Below are 22,800 nucleotides of genomic sequence, written 5' to 3' on the forward strand. Positions count from 1 at the left end.
TTTTCTCTCCTCTTAAGGGTGCTGGTAAAACAAATGTAGCTTTGTTATGCATGATGCGAGAAATAGGAAAACACATAAATTCAGATGGAACAATTAATGCAGATGAATTCAAGATAATTTACATTGCTCCCATGCGGTCATTAGTTCAAGAAATGGTTGGAAATTTTAGCAAGGTAAATTAATATTGTTAAATATTAAAATGAAATAATAATTTAATATTAAAATTTTATATTCTTTTACTTTTAAATTATTTTAGAGGCTTTCATCCTATAATATAGTAGTTTCTGAATTAACTGGTGATCATCAGTTAACTAGAGAACAAATAAATGCTACACAAGTTATTGTCTGTACACCAGAAAAATGGGATATAATCACTCGAAAAGGCGGAGAAAGAACTTATACACAACTTGTACGATTAATGATTTTTGTAAGTTATTTATATTTATTTATTTGGTATTTATAAATATGTTTCTAATTAGTTTCTGCATATTAATATTTTTTATTGTCAACTGAGCATAGATATGAAATATAATTAAATAAATATAAAACTTTAAAATGAAATTCTATTTCAATTGGTCAGTTAGTACTTTACAATAAAAAATAAGTCTTATATTTAAAGAACCAATACTTTCCTGATGCTATAATAGATATTTTATATAAAAATAGTACAAATAAAATTTTCAAACAAATATAAAAAATTTTGATTTATTTATCCAAAACAATAAAATATTCTATTGAAAAACTTAATATTTTTTTTAAATATATGAAAATTAAGTAATGATGTGTGATAAAAGAAACTTCATACCAAACAAGATAAAAATTTATGTACTTAGGATAAACTTTTATTAATTTGAATTTAATTAATTGTTAGTAGTAAGAAATTAATTTATCCATAAAAAACATAAATATTTTGTAATTATAATATATAGTTCTTAATGCTAAAACATAAATTGTAAATTTAGGATGAGATACATTTGCTTCATGATGAACGTGGGCCTGTTTTAGAAGCTTTGGTTGCAAGGTATGTTAACTAAAGTTCTTTTTAATTTGTTCTGTATGCTTAGAATATCTAATATAAAGTAATTTCTACTGAATATGGTCTGAGCTAAAAATGCTTTAAATATAAAGAAAATTAAATATTTGATTACTTTAACAAGTAGAATTTATAGATATATTTAAATATGGTGCCAAGTTTTACTAATTATAATAACTAATATCATTAACTCAAATCTTTATGTAATTAATTTAAATAAAAATGATATCAAACTCTTAGCTAGATGTTAACTATATTCATAACTTTAATATGCAGGAGTATTCGTAATATTGAAACAACTCAAGAAGAAGTACGACTAGTGGGCCTAAGTGCTACATTACCTAATTATGAAGATGTGGCAACTTTTCTCAGAGTGGATCATTCAAAAGGATTATTTTATTTTGATAACAGTTTTAGACCTGTTCCGTTAGAACAACAGTACATAGGTGTTACTGAAAAGAAAGCTATTAGACGATTTCAACTTATGAATGAAATTCTTTATGAGAAAATTATGGAACATGCCGGAAAAAATCAAGTTAGTTTTATATTTGAAAATAATAATAATAATAATAATAATTGATATGATATAAAAAATTTTTTAAAAAATTTTTGCAGGTGTTAATTTTTGTTCATTCACGTAAAGAAACTGGCAAAACTGCTCGTGCCATTCGAGATATGTGTTTGGAAAAAGATAGTCTTGGACAGTTTTTAAGAGAGGGCTCTGCTTCAACTGAAGTGTTGAGAACAGAAGCCGAACAAGTCAAGGTATTTTTTAATTACTATAATTCAAGCATTATATAAATGAAATGTTTAATTTATTTTTAAATAATTCATTTAATAATTGATATGATTTGTAGAATTTGGAATTAAAAGATCTTCTACCATATGGCTTTGCCATTCATCATGCTGGAATGACCAGGTAATTTAATTTGAAGTCTTATTTATATAAATAAGTTTTGGTTTGATATATCAGTTATCAGCATAGCATTACCTATTATTTAAAAAAAAAACTACACATATAAAGATATTTTAATAGACTTTATATAGTTTTGAAAATCAAGTAATACAAATCAAATTATTTTACTTTTTCAGAGTAGATCGTACTTTAGTAGAAGATCTGTTTGCTGATAGACACATTCAAGTACTGGTTTCAACAGCAACCTTAGCTTGGGGTGTTAATCTACCAGCTCACACTGTTGTTATCAAAGGTACACAGATCTATAATCCTGAAAAGGGTCGTTGGGTAGAATTAGGAGCATTAGATGTTTTACAGGTAAATATAAATAAATTTATTTTATTTTATTATTATTTTTTTAATCTTAACATAACTGTAAATAATGTTTCAATAGATAAAGTTTTACATTAAATGAATTAATATTTTTAAAAAATGTTTTTTGAAAAATACTGCTTGTTTTAATATTGAAGGTGTTAATGTGTGATATAAATCATAATTATTAAAAAAACAAGAATCTGGTAATATGCTTCTTCAAAATTTGTGTCTATATTGTGTATTAATTAAATGTGATATTCAGAATTTAAAATGCTGCAAGAATCTACCCTGATTTTGAATATGTCAATAATAATAATCAGCAAGTACACAGAACTCGCTCAGGAAATAAGGCATCTGTGGAGCATGGATAAGGTGCTTATTGTACTTATTGTATTCTCCTCTACAGGTGTCATACCACACACACTACACAAGAACCTGGGAACATACAGTTGAATAGAAAGACATACATCACACTACAGAAGGCTACTATATTGAATACATGTCATGTTGTTAGGAAATTCATGAATACAGATACACACACACACAGACATCATGCTTATTTAATTTTTTTGTTTTGTTTTGATTGCACTGCCTTGACTCTGGTCAGACATAGACACAGCAACTGGTGTCAACTGAGTTTAACACACTACATAATAATGAAACTTGAAATCAAGATCTGTACAAAACTCCATGACAAATTGCTAAAATAAATATAGCATTCCAATTATATTAAAGATAAATACTTTGAATGAAGTACTCATTTTGATTTTGATGATACTAACAATAAATATTTATTTATTTAAACATATCATTTTTAAGAAAAATAGTTAATTTAAAAGAAAATAAATGTTAAATATTTCATGTACTCTTTCATAAAGTATGTTTGATTTTGTAATTCTGTAATATAGAGTATTTAACTCAATATTCATTTTTCTTTTAATTTAATTTAAGAATAACAATACATGAAGAGTAAAAAGTATCTTTCTGGAAGATGAAAGAACAAACATTTTATTCAAAAGTATTTAACTTATCTTTCATATATTTAACAAGGCATTCCAGTTTTAAATATTTATAAAGATTTGTTTATAGCTATATAAATATAATAAGAACAGTTAATAGAATAATCATAAAATAAAATATTTTGAATTAATTTTAGATTTCTCTTCTAGGAAAAACAACTATAAAAAAATTATATTTTTATTCAAATTTTTGTAATATATCAGAATTATACTTTTCTTTCTTCTATATTTTTTCTTAACAAGGTATTTTGGGAGACCTTACATGTTTTGTTACATTGACTGATGTAATTTAATTAATACTAATAATTTTTATTTAAAAAATTGTTTAGAATTGATTTTGAAATTAATAATTTTATTTACAGTTGCACTTCTTGAATTAGTTGGTATATAATATGAACTGATGCAAAACAATGGAATTCTAGTTAAGATGATATAAAAACAGAAAAATTACAAAAATTAAGGAAATGAAATCTTAAATATTATGCATTTACTGAATATAAAAAACAAAGAAAAGAATAACAACATTTATAAATTTAAAAACAAAATAGTTTATTTTTGTAGTACTTGGAGTTTATCGCTACTATAAGATGATGATGATAATCTTATGATTATTGAAATTTTCTATTAATTTTGAGTATTAATTATCATATACTGTACATATCAGATTGATAATACTTGTTTTAATATTGATTCATTCATATTTGAAAATATTTTCATTTTAAAAAGTTTCCTATAATATTTGCAATGTGATCATAAAATATATCCATTCAGTACTGTCTGGAAGGATATGTTGCAGTCTAAATGCAATCCCATTTTCTATGGTGATGTTTCTGGGCAAGTAGAAGAGATTTCTTCAGGGAAAACTTGATATAAGTTAGGCAAAGAAAATAAACACACTTTGTTATTATCCAGCATTAAACTGTTTTACTGAACAATTTTTTTATAACTTGAGCCTGAAGAAGAATTATAAAGTCAAATGTTAGTTTTTTGTAAAACAGTTTAATGCTGGATAGTAGTAAAAAGATTTCCATCTAAATACTTTGCTTATACTAACTTTTTATTTTACCAGTAGATTAGAGAATTAATCCAGTAGTGCATAATTTTTGGAAAATAATTATATTATTTGTCATATAATATTAATTTGATATTAAATAATAGAGAGCTTTACATTTTTCAGATGTTAGGCAGAGCAGGAAGACCTCAGTATGATACTAAAGGTGAAGGAATACTTATTACCAATCATAGTGAACTACAGTATTATCTCTCACTTTTAAATCAGCAGGTTAGTTTTAAATATGTAATTTCATTTGGATTTCTAATTTTATTTAAAAAAAATTATGTAATACTAAACAGTAAAAAACAATGGAAAATTTTTATTTTAAAGATTTATATTTTCTTATTTAACAGTTGCAAATAAATCAAATATTTTTAATGTGTATGCTACCAGCCAGTAATAGTAGACAACTAAAACTTAAATTACAATTGATAGTAGTTTATTTATGATGATTGTTTTTATATCTAAATAAATGAGAAATTAAAGTTATCATTGAGGACAGAAAACATTCTTCCTTTTTTTTTACATGTTCTAACATAGCTTATAGCCTACCATTAAAGATTAACTTAGGTATGTTTTTAGTAGTTCTCTACACATTAGAGGACTTAAGTACAAAAAGTATTTTTTTGTAATATTTCTACAATGTCAAAAGTAATGTTTTCTTTCAATTTATATAACCTGTGCAATTTTCAGCTTATCTCTCAACAATTGGTACTGATAGGAACATTTTTTTGTTTTTATCAGTAGTAGTAGTTTAGAAGTTTGACTGTATTATGATTTTGAGAGAAGAATGTAAATAATAATTTTAATGAATATTTGAAATGAAATACATGATCCTGTATGTACTGTTAACAAGATTGAATTTTCTAAGCATTTAGTAAATAGTGGATTATAAGTTTATTTTGTGGAAATGTTTTGAGTAATATAATTGATAATAAGAAAACTTATATATTTATTTAAATGTATTCAAATTATTTATAGTTACCTATAGAAAGCCAGCTGATTAGTAAGTTGCCTGATATGCTGAATGCTGAAATTGTACTTGGCAATATACAAACCGCTAAAGATGCTTGCACTTGGCTTGGTTACACTTACTTATATATACGTATGTTGCGTGCTCCAACTTTGTATGGCGTATCACATGATGCTTTAAAAGAAGATCAAGTACTTGAGAAACGTCGCGCAGATCTTATTTATACAGCTGCTCTTTTACTCGATAAAAGCAATTTAGTAAAATTTGACAAGAAAGCTGGAAATTTTCAGGTAAGAACTATAATTTTTTTAATCTTTGAAACTGTTTTATTTTCACTGCAAAATTAATCTTAATTTATCTGCTGATATAATTTAAACAGTTTGTTCAACTAATTAATTTTTTAACAGGTGACTGAGTTAGGTCGTATAGCTAGTTATTATTACTGCACCTATGAAACAATGTCTACTTATAATCAACTACTGAAACCAACACTCAGTGAAATAGAACTCTTTCGTGTATTTTCCTTGTCCGGTGAATTTAAGAATATTACAATCAGAGAGGTAAAATTAATAGTTAAATAAATATTAAAAATTATTTAACAGTTTTCATATGCAATTAAAATAATAATAATATATAATTATTTTGTTTTTTTTATATATAAAATTAAATTTTAAGGAGGAAAAATTAGAATTACAAAAACTGATGGAAAGAGTGCCAATACCAATTAAAGAAAGCATGGAAGAAACAAGTGCTAAAGTGAATGTTTTATTACAAGCTTATATTTCTCAGTTGAAGTTAGAAGGACTTGCATTAATGGCAGATATGATTTATGTAACTCAAAGTGCTGCTCGTCTAATGAGAGCAATTTTTGAAATTGTGCTACATAGAGGATGGGCTCAATTAGCAGATAAAGCTTTAAGTCTTTGTAAGATGATTGATAAAAGAATGTAAGTAATATCATTTCAATCTCATACTACATTTATAATAGTATAGTAGATTATGACTAATTCTTTAACATGAACTAACTGTGTAGATGTAACAGGATTGATTAATTGCAGTAAAAATAATAAAACTTGATTCAATCATCATTTATCAATATGATTAATTGATTTATTTTATAATCATGATACTATGATATCTCCCTATGAAATATGAAAGAATATGAAAAGTTTAGAATTAGAATAAATAATAAATATCGGGCCTTTAGTGATTTCAGTATTGTATGATTTGAATTTGACAGTATTGTATGAATATCATAAACTAAATAGCTTGTATTTCTACTATTAATGATTGTAAAATACACTTCACGCCAACATTCAAATAAAATAAAATAATAAAATATTATTTTACTTTATTCTACTATTAAATATTACAAATGGATAGTTAATTGTATTGAAATTTAATCTTTAATTATATAAATAACATTTTAACAATAAAAATAGGCATTCTGTTTGTAAATTATGTGAATTACAAATTTCCATGCTACAGAATAGAACATTAAATAATTTTATTATAATATAAATTATTATTTTAGGTGGCAGTCGATGTCACCATTACGGCAGTTCAAGAAAATTCCAGATGAAGTTGTTAAAAAAATAGAGAAGAAAAGTTTTCCTTGGGAAAGACTTTATGATCTAGGACCAAGTGAAATTGGTGAAATGTTGAGAATGCCGAAATTAGGAAAAACTGTCCATAAATATGTTCATCAGTTTCCAAAATTAGAACTTTCAGCACATATTCAACCTATTACTCGTTCAACACTAAGAGTGGAGTTAACAATTACACCAGATTTTCAATGGGATGAAAAAATTCATGGAACATCAGAAGTAAGTAGAATTTTGTTTTACACTTCATAACAATTTAATACTGTAAGAGTGATATTTTTTGTATTGTTTCTTAACATATCATTAAGTTTAAAATTCATTCAATTAATTTACTGCTTTTACCAAAAAATGTCAAAAATTTATCATAAATATTTTAAACTTTTATATTTACCATATATCTCGACAGATAAGACGATAGTTGAATCATAAAAAAAAGGCACCCAAAATCCGGGGTTGTCTTATAGGACAGATTCAAAAAAAATTAGATTGAAATTTATATAAATTAAAACCATTATACAAAAACGGACAAAGTGTAATTATTTACTAGTAGAAACTAGGGTATGTGCACAAAATAGAATAGCCCATACGACGTTTTTGTGAATAGTCAAGGTCATTACTTGAATGCCAAATCAGTGGGAAGGTTTGCAACAATCGCAAGGCAGAGCTACCAGATGCAAGAAAATAAAATTTGTTTATTTGAAAAATTACAAATTGGACATAATTTCGTATACGTTATACAGTATTATTATTATTATTCAGATGATGATTGCTGATCTAAACTAAATTCACAGGCCGTCGATAGTTTGGGGGTTGTCTTATAGGACAGATATATGCTAAAGCTATAAAACTTTGGCAAAAATTTATACCTTGTCTTATCTGCCGAGATATACGGTATATTTAGAGAAAATATTTCCATTATTATGTCTTGTTATATACAGATATTAAGTTAAATAATCCATTTATTTTTTATAATTATTTTTAATTTATATCATTTTAAATTAAAATTTATTTAATGAAGAAAAAATGTACTCTATTTCTTAATATCTTGCTAGAAGTCTTTAGCCAATATCTTTGTTGTAAAAAAATAAGATATTCCAAAACTTAATATTCCGTGTTATGTTTTAAAAATTAAATAACTGTGTTGGGTAATCCAGAAAGTTTGTGCATATTTTTTTGTCCTTAGCTAGTCAAATAGAAATTACACAAATAAACATTTATTATAAATTAGTATCAGTCTCATTTTCTTAGCATATTAAACTATCAGTATTACAAGTAAACTGTCTCTGCAATTAAATTCAGATGAAAGTTTAAAAAATCTTCAATGGGATTTTTCAAATCTTCAAATGAGATGAAATTTTTTTCATCTAAAAGTTTTTTTGAGATTCAGAAAAAGTAGTAATAATTATTGAAAGGAATAAGATCCAGAGAATTCAACACAATTCACAGTGTTTAAATTAAACTCTAACTTTTTAAAATTTTTATTGCAACATGTGGATGACTTGTACTCAAGAATTTTATATACTTATTCATACTGTTCTTCTATATATAAACCAGTAACATTAAATTTTTCAAATAATTTAATTACTAAATGTCGGTTTAATACATTAAAATATCTTCTCATCTCTTTGGAATCATGAAGTGAATTTCATAACTGATTTGAAATTTATTTAATATAGTATAAGATTTAAAATATTTAAATTTTATTATAAGGAAAATATATTAATAGTTTTCTACATTATTTAATAAATATTAATTTAATTATAATTATTAAATTTTATTAGAGATGATGCTTAACACTTTACATTTAGTGGCAAATTACTGAGAAAAATATAATTAATATGGAAATGTTATCATTATTTCTTTAATTGAGTTGCCAGTTTCACAGTTAGATAAGAGTAAAATATAAGCTTTAAATTGAACTTAAAATGTTATATTTTTTTTTGCTAATTATTTATATTATTAAGAAGTCCATTGATTTATTCTACAGCTATATAAATTTTCATGAAGGCACTAGATTATTTTTATTATACTTGATTTTAATAGAAAGTTTTAAATATTGTGAGAACCACATGATAGAAATTGCAAAGTTAAGTAACCAGTCATGCTCTTTCAGTAAAGAGTTGACTGACCTGAATGACGAGAGAGAGAAATTCAGTATGTTGGTGCATTTATGGACCTTCAACTGGATCCTCAATGGAAAAGTTGTCATACTTGGTTAACAGTGAAGTTGATGATGGAGAGTATCTCAGGAGTTGTGATGCTTGACCACAACAAGAGTTAAACAGGATAGACAGAGTGAGCCTTGCTGGACACAGCAGATTGATTGGAAAGTAGTGATGTAACGAATAGTATATTCGGCCTCAACCGAATACCGAATATTCAGCTAGGAGCGCGGCCGAATACCGAATATTCGGCCAGGAGCGTTGCTGAATGGCCGAATATTCGGCCAAACTATTCGGCTTGATTAATGCACATATAAAAATTAGCGCGCAAACCTCATTATGCAAGGATCGCGCACCGTGCTCTCTGTTGGCCCGCTGTCACTACGATTTTTTCTTCCATTAGGTCTAAATTATTTAAATTAATTAATTAAATTATAATTATTAAACTTAATATGAGATGGAGCCTAACGTCTACCTCTAGTGCCAAATTGGTTTATAATTTATGTAATAGCCATAAATAGCCCGATATGATTCGGCAGTTGTTGGTATTTGGATGTAAGTTATAACTTACATCCAAATACCAAGTTCTTTTATTTGCAATCGATTATTTTAACTCTTTAATTAAACACTAAAATTTTGTTTTTACTACGTATTTGCAGACTGAATAGTACACTAAGGATATACTTTAGTGGTGACATAATATGGTCTAGTTTCTCCCCAGTTGTGGAACGGTTCAAATATATTATTGGGGGGTTTCTATTTGTGAAGTTTTGTGATATTTTGTTGCTATTGTTTTTGTCAATATTTTTAAAATTAACATGATTTCAAATGTTATCTTTTGTATATAATGAAAAATGCTCATTCTTTGCTTTATATATAAAATAAATTTTATATTAGTTACTCATCTTCTAGAAATAGATAAATAATTCTTTCATTAAATACGATAAGTTCCAATAAAACGTTTCGTAACTCATTTTAAAATATCGTATAAATATTAAAATATATGCGAATACGAATATAACGTAATTAACTAAACAATAACATTAATGCCTAATACATTCTAACCTACACACCATCAATGCCATATCGGGCTAGATAAAGGCTATATTATTATTTAACTACGAAATAATTTAATACTAGAGTTAGATGCTATTTCTTATTAACTTTAATAATTATAGTTTAATGTTCAGCCTTAATAAAAGTTACAAAAATGATTAATTTATTGTGTTTTTGTTATTTCTTACTCCTGTTTTTAGGTATTCAGTATTCAGCCGAATAGTGATTTAAATATTTGGTATTCGGCCGAATAGTGAAAAATAGGCCGAATAGGCCAAATACCGGGTAATAACCGAATATTCGTTACATCACTATTGGAAAGTCCTGAAAGAAAAGATGACATGTAAATGGAACCTCCATAAGGAGTTTTGTTAGGAGCTGATTGAGAAGGACCTTTGCATGCAATTGTGAAAGGAAACAAAAGATATTTTTGTTAGCAAAAAGTGTAAGAAAGAACTGAAGGACCTGTTGTAAATAATTGCATGAGAGAACTGGAGGAACCAAAGGAGTCTTGTGTCCTTGAGACACTGGTTTTTATTTTTTTGGTTCCTTAATGACCCATCCCAATTGGCCCTAGTTCCCCGTCTCTGCTTTCTGATTGGTCTCTCACCTATTTCAAGGAAAAGTTTGAGACCAACTCAGGTCATGGGAAAGGTCAGCATCAACATTTAATTTGATGCTGAATTTTAATACCAACCACAGGTGGTTGATCTTAGGATATGTTGTTTATTCTTTCTTTTTCATGTATATTTTTAATTAAATTATTTTGTTTCTCTCTTAACCTTTTTGTCTGTGGGGGAAAAAATACTTTTTTAGTTAAATCAGTTGAGGGGGTTCAGATTCTATCATGATTCTCACAATATTTATTTCCTTGAAATTATTTTTATTTTAAATTCTGATACAAAATAAAAAAAGAAATAGAATTATTATAGATGTTTCTATTAAATATTTAGTTTTATTTTCTACATTTATTTTCAATATTTTATAATTTGGCCAATAATCTATGCACACTGATATTAATATATTATGATCAACCTATAGTTGTTTTTCCTAAACCATGGCTTTTTTTATATTATTGAAAGCAGGTCATCAATCCATTCTTACCTGCTATTGGCAATTAACTAATTTTTTTATAGTTATTTCCTGGTTTTATTTCTTAGAACATTTCTCATTTTTTAGGATATTTTGTTTTTATCTTCGTCTAAAACAACTTATTTTTTAATTTAATAAATAAAGCTGTAAAATTTCTTAAAAGGATTATAACAAATTTATAAATTTACTTTTATTTTAATAGGCATTTTGGATTTTAGTTGAAGATGTGGATAGTGAAGTTATCTTACATCATGAATACTTTCTGTTAAAAAGGTAATTTTTTTTTACTAAACATAAATAATTTATTTTTTTATAAATTGCTAAAATTTATTTTATTTTTTTTTTACAGTAAATTTTCTCAGGATGATCATATTGTCAAATTTTTTGTTCCTGTTTTTGAACCACTGCCTGCACAGTATTTTATTAGAATTGTTTCAGATCGTTGGATTGGTTAGTGAAATTATTTATTTTTTAACTATTGATTTTTAATGTAAATTCAGTTTTTCAAAATTCAGACATATTTATTTAAATTTTGATTATAAACTATATGATAGCTCTATAACTTAAGTAGACAATAAGTTGTCTTTTGTTATTTAACTGAAAGTGTTTATTTCATATGACAGTTATATTTTGAAAATTGCATTTAAAATTACAATGGCAACATTTTCTGAATTTCTGAGAATTATCTATATTTATCGTAATGCTAATTGACTTTGTTTTTTAATTAGGTTCAGAAACTCAGTTGCCTGTATCTTTTCGGCATCTTCTTCTTCCTGAAAAATATCCTCCACCTACAGAACTTCTTGACTTGCAACCATTGCCTGTTTCTGCATTGAGAAATTCGGTCTTTGAATCATTATACAGTGAAAAATTTCCTTACTTTAATCCAATTCAAACTCAAGGTAAAATTGTTCTTTCTTCATTTGATGATGATTATTAAAAACAAAATTTTTACTGTTAATTATTTATTTTTTAGTATTCAATACAGTCTACAATAGTAATGATAATGTTTTTATTGGTGCTCCTACTGGAAGTGGAAAGACAATTTGTGCAGAATTTGCAATTTTAAGGTTATTTTCACAAATATCTGAGGGTCGTTGTGTTTATGTTACACCAAAAGAAGCTTTAGCAGAGCAGATTTATAATGACTGGAATAAATTTGCTCTTTTATTAAATAAAAAAGTTGTATTGTTAACAGGTGAAACAGGAATTGATCTTAAACTTTTGGCAAAGGTAAAGTAAAATGAAGTAATCTTAATTAAGAACCAATTTATTAACTTTATAACAATAATTAATAAACATTACTATTATTATTATTATTTTTGTTACTAGGGAAACATAATTATTAGTACTCCAGAAAGATGGGATGTATTGTCTCGTCGTTGGAAACAGAGAAAGAATGTTCAGAATATTAATCTGTTCATTATTGATGAGTTGCAGTTAATTGGTGGAGATGATGGGGTAATATAAATTTTTAAAAAATTAAAATTTCATAACATTATTTTATTGTTTTATAAAATTTTAAAATTTTGTTTTTAGCCTGTCCTTGAAGTTATTTGTTCTCGAATGCGTTACATCTCATCTCAAATAGAAAGACAAATTCGTATTATTGCTCTCAGTTCTTCTCTTGCTAATTCCAAAGATATTGCACAATGGTTAGGAGCTGGTACTAATGCAACATTTAATTTTCATCCTAATGTTCGTCCTGTTCCACTTGAACTTCACATTCAGGTAAATAAATATCTGTGTAAGTTTTTAATTTTTGTATTGTTTTATGCAATTTTCAAGTTATGTTGTTTATTTTATAGGGATTTAATATTACTCATAATGCCTCTAGACTTCTAGCTATGAGTAAACCTCTTTACCAAAGCATAATAAATCATTCTCCAAGGAAACCAGTTATTGTGTTTGTACCATCACGTAAACAGACCAGAGTAACAGCAATTGATATCCTTACATTTTGTGCTGCAGAATGTCAACCATCTCGTTTTCTTCATTGTTCTGAAGATGATTTGGAACCTTATATTCAAAGAATAAATGATAAAGTAAGAATGTTTGTACAATTCTCTTAGTGATTACATTGTGAAAGATTGACTTTCAAAACGAATTATTTTTATTTTAAAATTTTATTTTAATTCTATTTTATATTTTTTTCTGAAATTTAATGAGATACCATAGAGCACTACTGTGCTCTATAGTAAAGCTCAGCCATACATGTAGTGCTAAAGTGTCAACTTTGACCTTTAATATCTCCACAACAATGAACCGATTTGGATGAAATTTAAAATATTTAGTATCCAGGATGAGTACTTTGGATATCTTAATTTTGAATAAATTCATTAGATCGTTTTGGACTTAGGCGGTTAGCATTTTGTCATGTAGATTTATAATGAGATAGACTAATGACATTAAGCTACCAAACAATCTAGGAGTCTGCATATATTTAATATCTTTTTTTTGAGAACTGACTGTCTCCTGTTTTCCCTTTTGAAAGTTTTATTTAAAAATATTGGGTATTTATAAAATAATAGCCATTTTTTAAATTTTAACATATTAGTAGTCAATTGGCTATCTTGTGACAATGTATGCAGGCTAATGAGTTACTGTCACTTGAAAATAAAATTATTGTGAGATCTCAGATAATTATCACATGAATTTATGTCTTGTTATTACTTTTGATCTATTAATTAATGCAAGCCTACTGATTTTAAAAATAAAGTATTTATAAAATAATATCCCAGTTTTTAAATTTTGGCATATTAGTCAATTAGTTATCATGTGGCATTACTTACTGCAAACTGTCAAGTGAATATAGAATATAGGAGCTTTTTGCACCAAGGAATCATAGTACTTCTTGTACGCTCAAAGGCACTCACAGAGCAGATTGCCACTTTTCCTGAGAAATAAGCCCTAGCCTGTCTTGAAGACTGGTTCTCTGATTCTCCTGTTTACTTTTCCTTGAAGATCAGCCAAGGTTTTGTTGTTTCCAAGTAGGCATAATCTTCACTTACGCAAATAAATAAAACTCATGCAAATACAGTTAGGCCTAACAAATCATGAGCACAATAGGTAGCAGTTCAAAAAATCAGCCTTAGATATATAGAGAGGATGTCACGCAAACAATTTTACTGATTCAAAAGAAAAATTCACATAAAGAGGCGTTAAAGAACATTTTAAGAAGTGTTTTAATATCCTGCGAGTGCTTTCAACGTATTTATAAACGTTGTTTTCAGGCAGAACCGGATTCAAATACGTTTTCAAACAAGTTTTTAAATTGGAACAAAAATGGCATTAGTTCCTTTAGAACATAACGAGTTTAAAATGTTTCTTAAAATGTTCTTTAACACCTCTTTATGTGAATTTTTCTTTTAAACCAGCCTTATGACACGTACTGCCATTTAACATGATGTCACTTTTTTTAATGTCTCAAAGATTTTGCTAATTATCTAATTATTTTTTAATGTCAGTATTTTTTAATTTCTTCAAATGTAATAGTAAACTTAAATAATACACCTTTCTTATAGATAATCCCTTGACAGAAAGTACTAATTCATGAGTTGCCATCTAGTGAAGAGACAAATTTGTTACAGTTTAATTTAATCAATGTAGATTTTGAGATGATGTGTATCTAAAAACCTACTGAACGGACAGATTCAAAATATGAAGTTTGGTTAAAATACATTTTGGCGTATTTCTATGATGTGGCTGGCAACAAACATTTTGACCACTACAGTTTTATTTATATAGATTATTTAATTAGAGATAGTGCCTAACACTTTCCTCTAGTGACAAATTATTTAATAATTAATTAAATATAATCACTGAAAAGTAGTCCCAATGTAATCCAGTGGTTGTTTGGCTTTACAAATTTATCAAGTTTCTTGATGTTTGTTTATGTATATTGTTTTAATATCTTACTTAACTTAAATTCTATAATTTTTGCTTTTAATTGCAGACTCTGAAAGAAACTTTGTGTAATGGAGTTGCATATCTTCATGAAGGTCTTACTGCTTCTGATCGTCATCTGGTTGAACAGCTATTTAATAGCGATGCAGTGCAAGTTGTTGTTGTTTCCCGTAATTTGTGCTGGGGAATGTCTCTTGCTGCCCACTTAGTTGTTATTATGGACACACAATATTATAATGGAAAAATACATACGTAAGTATTTGAATGATTATTATCTTCAGTGTGCGTAGATATATTAAGTAACATAATAATATGATTTGTAATGGAAAAAATAATATGTAAAAATTAATGTTAAATATTGATGTTTAAAATCTCTATTTTTAGTTTGTCTGATTTATTGGTCTAGTTAACAAAAACAATATTTTTTTTATTAAATTAATTTTCTAAATAAAAAATGAAGAGTATTAATTAAGAACTTTGAAAAAACTGGTTCTGCACTAAAAAAACAGAAGCCTCTGGGTGCAGCAAGTACTGTACTGTACATACCCCAGATAATATCACATTTGTGAAGGCCTCCATCATACATAGTCCACAGCTCTATGCATACCATCTTGCAGTTTGATGTTTTTAATGCAAGAATTAACTAGATTTCCTCTTATTGGAACCATGTCTGGTCATTAACAAGATGTGGCAACAACTTACACAGCCAGAATATTCATGATTGCTGTAAGACTGTTGTTTCCCAGTCATGACATCTCCAAGAATAGTGACTAGGGTTTCTCAAATAGGATCCCTGTTGTTTTTTAACCTGGGAAATCCCACAAATTTCTTAAAAGTTCACTTTTTTCTTATTTTGTATTAAGGTTGTGGAAATTTTGCAAGTAGGAAGTATAATTAACTCATAAACTGTCAGAATACATTTGTATTTATTAATTTTAAACCTACTTATTAGTTTTTTTTAATTTTTCTTTGTTATGGCATGTCACGAATGGTCAATAATCAATATGAAGCTTATTTGTGGCAGGACTCTGAAAATTCTTTACTTGTCAGAACCTGTAATATTTGGAATAATTGTGCTTATGCTGTTTTAATTTTTAACTATGCCCAGTAGCTTCAATAACTGCATAACACCAGGTTGTGCAAATTGAGCAAGGATACAAATGAGTATGAAGTCTGCAAGTACGAAGCTTTTTTTCATAAACCTAATTATTAAAGCCAAACAAATTGCCAAATTATCAGGCTATAAGCTCGCTGCCGCTATTAAAGCAGCAGAGGTAGACAAATCAAGAATACTAGAGAGCAAAAGAAATACTACAGTCTTGAAAACAAACTAGAAATCTGCCAGGCTAAAAACACAACATCTGTCTTCTCTTAAATGCATTAAACCCGATTCCACTCACATCAATTGAATCGGAAAGAGCATTCTCAGTAGCAGGACTTTTCATTACTAAAATAAGAATCAGATTGAGTGATGGGAGTATCCACCATCTTTGCTTTTTAAAATCTTATTATAAAAATTTACAATAATATTTTGTATTATATTTTATTTAAAAAACAAAAATTATTTTTGAAGTTAGAAGTTTGATCTAAGTTCATTTTTTTTTAATATTTTCAACTTAATTCAAAGCGTTTTTTTGTTGTTGTTGTTGTTGTAAGCAGTTTCCAGCAAACTTTAATAAATTTTTTCTTTGTGAAAATTTTTACGAAATTCAATAGTAATTTTTAATATATATCATACACAGCATTATTAATATGATTTTGGAGGTTGTAAACATATTAAAATACTTTAAAAAATTAAAAATAATTATATCATTTGATTTTAAGATATTTTACATATCTTAAAAATAGCTAATTCTATCCTGGGAAACAATTCACTTTTATCCCAGAATCCTGGGACAAGAAAAAGACCAGGAAATGAGAAACCCTAATGGTGACATTTCTGGGCCTGTAAGATCGCCTGGTTTGTCATTGTGGGATTTTTTTGTGGAGATATTTGAAAAGCAAGGTTTATATTAACCTCTCACACAATATTGCCAAGCTCAAACTCAGAATTAGAGAAGAAATAACTGGAATCCTATTGGAAATATTAGCAAGGTTGAGGCCGAAGTTTTCAACATGAAAACGTGTGCGTCAGACGTTTGGTGCTGCTTTCCTGTAAGCCTAGAAGTTTCGCAATGGCCTTTGGAATGTCGAGCATGATTCCACTGATTTTCCAAATGCCATTGCCAAACTTCTAGGCTTACAAGAAAGCAGCACTGAACGTCCAACGTACACATTTTCGCATTGAAAACTTCGGCCTCAACCTCGCTATTGCAATGTGTAATGGTTGCTATGCACTCAAGAATAGAATGTCTGCACCTCAAAGATGTCATTTTTCAAAAAAATAAAATGCTTTTTATTACTTTTAAGTTGATATATTTGTAATTTCTTAAATAAACCTTTTTGCTGAGTTATTGAGCTTTTATAATCTCCCATTTCTTGCCACATCCTGCATAAAAATTATTGGTTTACACACTTTATAGTTCAAAAGACCATTATTTGTTCAATTCTAAAATATTAATGAATTATATTAAATTTTAACAGTAAACAATGTTAAAAATATCGTGACTGAAGTTTCATATAATAATTTATGGTATATATTTTATTAAATGATCTAAATCTGCTGAATTTCTAAAATCAAATTTTATATGATTTTTAAAAAATTGAGTATATAGTTTTATTTTGCACCTTTTGGAGATCCATTTTTGTATTAATTAAAAATTATTTTTACTTAACATTCTCTGTAAAGAATATTTATTTACTCAGTTGTGTGAAATTTAAAATTTATTACTTGAATTTTATTTTTTAATAGTTATGAAGACTTTCCTATCACAGATGTCCTACAAATGGTTGGAAGAGCTAATCGTCCTTTAATGGATGAAGATGGTAAAATTTGTAATTTATTATAATAATTATTATGATATTATTTGATATCAGAAGTTTAATAATAATAATAATTTTCTTACATTAAAAAATTATATTTTCGTATGTGTTTATATAATTTGTTTAAATTTCTTCTAAAGGAAAATGTGTTTTATTATGCCAAACATCAAAGAAAGATTTTTTCAAGAAGTTCTTATACGAGCCTCTACCAGTTGAAGTAAGTTATATTTTTATATATCTACGTATATCTTTATAAAATACTAATTAATTCTAGTATTTACTACTACTGTGCATTAAGACAAATGCACAAATGTTAAATGTATGACATAAGCATTTATTCTTAACTGCACTTGAAAATTAGGAATAATTATGCCATTTTATATAAATTTTAGACATATGTATTAATTTTTATTATACATTTTTATAATATGAATTTATATGTTTTGTACTTATTTGATATGTATGTGTGTGTATTTATGTTTATCTTGTATGATCTAATAGAATTGTTTTTTGTTTTTATTCTATCATATGAAAATGAATTTTTTCCTCCTCTTTGAAATTCTTTGCTCTGCAAGCACTAAGGGATTATTTTTGTACCTATTGTGAGTTTAGCCAGATAACAGTGACCAGATGGTGACATGGAGACTGAGACATTTAGGCCAGATCATCCATATAAATTTCAAAGAATTTGATCTAGACTTAAATCTACATCTGTAAAATAACCATTTATCTTAATTGCCATCATGTTGTTATTCTTAACATGGTCATTGTTTAATTTTTTTTAAATCAAAATTAATTTTAATTCAAATACAATTGAATGTTGGATAAGCTGAAATCTTTTCTGTAACTTCTGGAATTTGACTTAGCAAAATTTACTATATTATATACTGGTGATGATCCATAGACATCAATATTGAAATGAAATATCTGAGAATATTAAGTGTTTTGATTAAAAATAAAATTGTAACCAAATGTATGAATGCTGTTTTGTTAATAGTTCCATAGGAAAGATGTCTGGGGAATGTTGTTTGTAAAACTTCTCATGCTATAAGCTGTATGGCTATTTCAGTTACAGTACTTAATTAAATTGGCAATGGCAATTTATTTTAAGCATTTATTAATTCAAATGTCTAATCTTTTCTTTAGAGTCATTTAGATCATTGTTTACATGATCATTTCAATGCTGAAATTGTTACAAAAACAATAGAAAACAAGCAAGATGCAGTTGACTATTTAACTTGGACTTTCCTTTATCGTCGAATGACACAGAATCCAAATTATTATAATTTACAAGGTAATATTTTATTTATTTAAATGCAAAAGTGAAATAAGTAGTTATTGAGAGTATTATTTTTTGCAGGTGTTACTCATCGTCATCTTTCTGACCATCTATCAGAACTTGTAGAGAACACACTGAATGATCTGGAACAATCAAAGGTAAATTTATGTATTGATAACATTTGAATTTTTCAATTAATTGTATTTATGATTTTAAAAATTTGTAATATGTCAATATTTATATTTTCAGTGCATCAGCATCGAAGATGAGATGGATGTCTCACCTCTTAATCTTGGAATGATTGCTGCCTACTATTATATCAATTATACAACTATTGGTAACTTTTGTTTCTCTTTAATTTCAAACTTATTTTTAATAATACGAAATGACATATTATTTTCTTCTAATAGAATTGTTCAGTATGTCTCTGAGTGCTAAAACAAAGATTCGTGGTCTCATTGATATCATAAGTAATGCTGCTGAATATGAAAGTGTACCAGTTAGACATCATGAAGACAGCATTCTCAGACAGGTTATTATTATTAATTTACATATATTCAATTTTATTTTGTGATATATATTTAATAGGTATTTTTAATATCTTTAGTTGGCTAATCGTCTGTCTCACAAATCAAGCAATCCGAAATATAGTGATCCGCATACAAAAACCAATTTTCTTCTACAAGCTCATTTATCTCGAATGCAGCTCTCTGCTGAATTACAGTCAGACACTGAAGATATATTAAATAAAGTAAGTATATTTTTTAATATTTGTACAAATATCTTTTATTTGTTAAAATTAATATTTATTCATACAAAAATATAGGCAGTACGTTTAATTCAAGCTTGTGTGGATGTATTGAGTTCAAATGGTTGGTTGTCACCAGCATTAGCTGCTATGGAATTAGCACAGATGGTAACTCAAGCAATGTGGAATAAGGACTCTTATTTGAAACAACTTCCTCATTTCACTACAGAAATAGTTAAGCGTTGTATTGAAAAAGGAGTAGAAACTGTTTTTGATGTTATGGAACTTGAAGATGATGATAGAAATAAATTACTTCAGTTGACAGATGCACAAATGGCAGATGTTGCAAGATTTTGTAACAGATATCCAAATATTGAATTAACGTATGAAGTACAAGATAAAGATATTATTCACAGGTAAGATTTGATTTAATTTATAGTATATATTATTCATAAATAGAGTTTATAACAATTATCAGTTACAAAATTTCTAATTTTAATTTTTCGCATATTAGTGGTTCCACCGTAAATGTAATAGTTCAGTTAGAAAGAGAAGACGAAGTTACGGGACCTGTCATTGCTCCCCTATTTCCTCAGGTAAATGATATTTCTTTCTTTCACAATGTAACTACAGTAAATTTATTTATTGAGTTATTTAGAATATTTTAGCTAATATTGTTTAACTATTATAGAAACGAGAAGAAGGATGGTGGGTAGTTATTGGAGATCCCAAATCAAATTCTCTGATATCTATTAAACGACTGACATTACAACAAAAAGCAAAAGTAAAATTAGACTTTGTGGCACCCAGTCCCGGCGAGCATGTTTACACCTTATATTTTATGAGTGATGCTTACATGGGATGTGATCAGGAATATAAATTCAACATTCATGTTGGTCAGCCTGATAGTGGGAAAGAGAGTGATAGTGAAAGTGATTAAACAGGACTTCTTTGGTTCCCACATTTGTAATGTAAATAGAAACATGTATTGTGTTGATATCATCATTTTTTTTTATGTAAATGGACACTCATTTGATTTTTAAAATAAATGTTTTTAAAACAAAATGAATTTGTACAATTTAATTTATAAGAAACTTTTTATTTATTAATAAATAAAATGATACATAATAACTATTCCTTTTCTAAGTACAGATCTATATTAGTGCATATTTTCTGATATTGGAATATCTGTTAGGAGAGAAAAAATATTCTTTAATTAAAAATAAAAATTAAATATTAATGTCAAATATTTACACGAAAAGCGAATTTTTAAAAGAATCATTGCGAAATTCTAATATGTAAATATTAACGAATAAGCTGTTCTCTGCTTTGTGACTGCCGTAAAATTTATTGCAACAGTGATTGCTTACAGAGTATAATTTATGCACACTTTTCCAAATTGGCAATCTATTTAGAAGAAGGCAATCTGAACCGTGTGCTACTTAAATGTAATAGAAGTATACGAGTCTATTACGAATCATTAGTATATAATTTAACCGTAATATATTTTATTTGCACTTACCTCATAACGAAAGCGGAACTGAAATGGAGAGAACGACTACGCTTTATAAAAGAACGATAACTAAAAATAGAAATCACAATTCCTTCCCTTATTTAGTTATCCGTTCCGGTAGCGTTTTCCAAACTACACGTGTTCGTCTCGCTTTCTATAACCGGATTTATAAACGAGTCGAATTTAACCACATGCCACGTGATTAAATTCGACTCGTTTATAAAACTTTATTCTTATAAATTTGTCAAATATTCCTGGTAAATTAACAAAAGTATTAATTTCAGTGCAAATGTAACAATTATAGTAACAAATTAAGGTCATTGAACTTTGCTAAAAATAAAAAAATTAGTCAAAGCGTTTATTTTGACTAATGTATGCCACGATTTTAACCTTTATCATTTCATTTGATAGCTTTTAACTTACTATATAAAAGCATGTTTATTATTAAATAACAGGAAATTAAAATATATTAATTACATAAAATATTAAATCGATTTGACAATTTTGGCCATCTGCTCTTCAGTAAAGATTCCAAATACTATTTGTGGTCGTTACGCTTCGTTTTTTGACAATTTGGATTAAATAAAGTAAAAAGTGAAATTTCATTTTTTCTACCTGTTTTATTTCTTTATTACGTATACTGTATTACGTGTATTTTCGATACGCTCTGTCAGAGGTGCTCCACATCTTAACTGCTACATCCGACCATAGCTACGATTGAATTTCTGTAGGTAAATTCTTCCGGCAATTTCGACAAAAGATGAGCTTTCTTAGTTCGAATCGAAATGATAATTTTCGTTCGATATATCACTTTCACTTCTCGTTTTCTGTTATTGATTTAATGAATTTAATACCGGGCATTCAGCACAAAATATATGGATGGTTCGCTATGTCGTCATCCACATTTCTTTTGTTTTTTCCTAAATTTTCCACATATATTGTACATTTATAAATTTATTTAGCTGTATCCAATATATCGAGAAGTTTACATCTCGACACAAGTATAATTTTTGCAATTAACGATGATTTTTGAATCTTGTGAATAATATCCTTCCTTAACTTTCTGTCTCGTAAATTCCAATTCACGTTCAGCTTTCGTACCGTAAATATTTTATTTTGCAGATTTAAATGATGTTGTGTTCCTTTGCAAGACGAACAAAAATAGTTCT

General features: G+C 27.2%; 1 protein-coding gene across 1 annotated transcript in view; it reads left to right on the forward strand.

The window, feature by feature from the left end:
• Brr2 (U5 small nuclear ribonucleoprotein l(3)72Ab) overlaps positions 1 to 21,183 on the forward strand; it is a 60,115-nt gene extending 38,932 nt beyond the window's left edge. The window contains exons 13-42 of the mRNA XM_067273328.1: positions 18 to 173; positions 257 to 427; positions 963 to 1,021; positions 1,310 to 1,568; positions 1,649 to 1,798; positions 1,891 to 1,952; positions 2,126 to 2,306; positions 4,500 to 4,604; positions 5,358 to 5,639; positions 5,757 to 5,909; positions 6,025 to 6,296; positions 6,884 to 7,175; positions 11,466 to 11,536; positions 11,613 to 11,713; positions 11,992 to 12,165; positions 12,240 to 12,496; positions 12,596 to 12,724; positions 12,803 to 12,994; positions 13,072 to 13,308; positions 15,219 to 15,421; positions 18,021 to 18,094; positions 18,232 to 18,308; positions 19,238 to 19,385; positions 19,452 to 19,528; positions 19,620 to 19,707; positions 19,781 to 19,902; positions 19,978 to 20,121; positions 20,197 to 20,534; positions 20,633 to 20,714; positions 20,810 to 21,183. Of these exons, the coding sequence (XP_067129429.1) occupies positions 18 to 173; positions 257 to 427; positions 963 to 1,021; positions 1,310 to 1,568; positions 1,649 to 1,798; positions 1,891 to 1,952; positions 2,126 to 2,306; positions 4,500 to 4,604; positions 5,358 to 5,639; positions 5,757 to 5,909; positions 6,025 to 6,296; positions 6,884 to 7,175; positions 11,466 to 11,536; positions 11,613 to 11,713; positions 11,992 to 12,165; positions 12,240 to 12,496; positions 12,596 to 12,724; positions 12,803 to 12,994; positions 13,072 to 13,308; positions 15,219 to 15,421; positions 18,021 to 18,094; positions 18,232 to 18,308; positions 19,238 to 19,385; positions 19,452 to 19,528; positions 19,620 to 19,707; positions 19,781 to 19,902; positions 19,978 to 20,121; positions 20,197 to 20,534; positions 20,633 to 20,714; positions 20,810 to 21,058 (4,905 nt within the window). The 3' untranslated portion in view covers positions 21,059 to 21,183. The remainder of the gene's footprint in view (positions 1 to 17; positions 174 to 256; positions 428 to 962; positions 1,022 to 1,309; positions 1,569 to 1,648; positions 1,799 to 1,890; positions 1,953 to 2,125; positions 2,307 to 4,499; positions 4,605 to 5,357; positions 5,640 to 5,756; positions 5,910 to 6,024; positions 6,297 to 6,883; positions 7,176 to 11,465; positions 11,537 to 11,612; positions 11,714 to 11,991; positions 12,166 to 12,239; positions 12,497 to 12,595; positions 12,725 to 12,802; positions 12,995 to 13,071; positions 13,309 to 15,218; positions 15,422 to 18,020; positions 18,095 to 18,231; positions 18,309 to 19,237; positions 19,386 to 19,451; positions 19,529 to 19,619; positions 19,708 to 19,780; positions 19,903 to 19,977; positions 20,122 to 20,196; positions 20,535 to 20,632; positions 20,715 to 20,809) is intronic.
• Positions 21,184 to 22,800: the final 1,617 nt, after the last annotated feature.

This window comes from Centruroides vittatus, unplaced genomic scaffold (assembly GCF_030686945.1).
Source record: "Centruroides vittatus isolate TY-2023 unplaced genomic scaffold, ASM3068694v2 contig_474, whole genome shotgun sequence".
NCBI lineage: Eukaryota > Metazoa > Arthropoda > Arachnida > Scorpiones > Buthidae > Centruroides > Centruroides vittatus.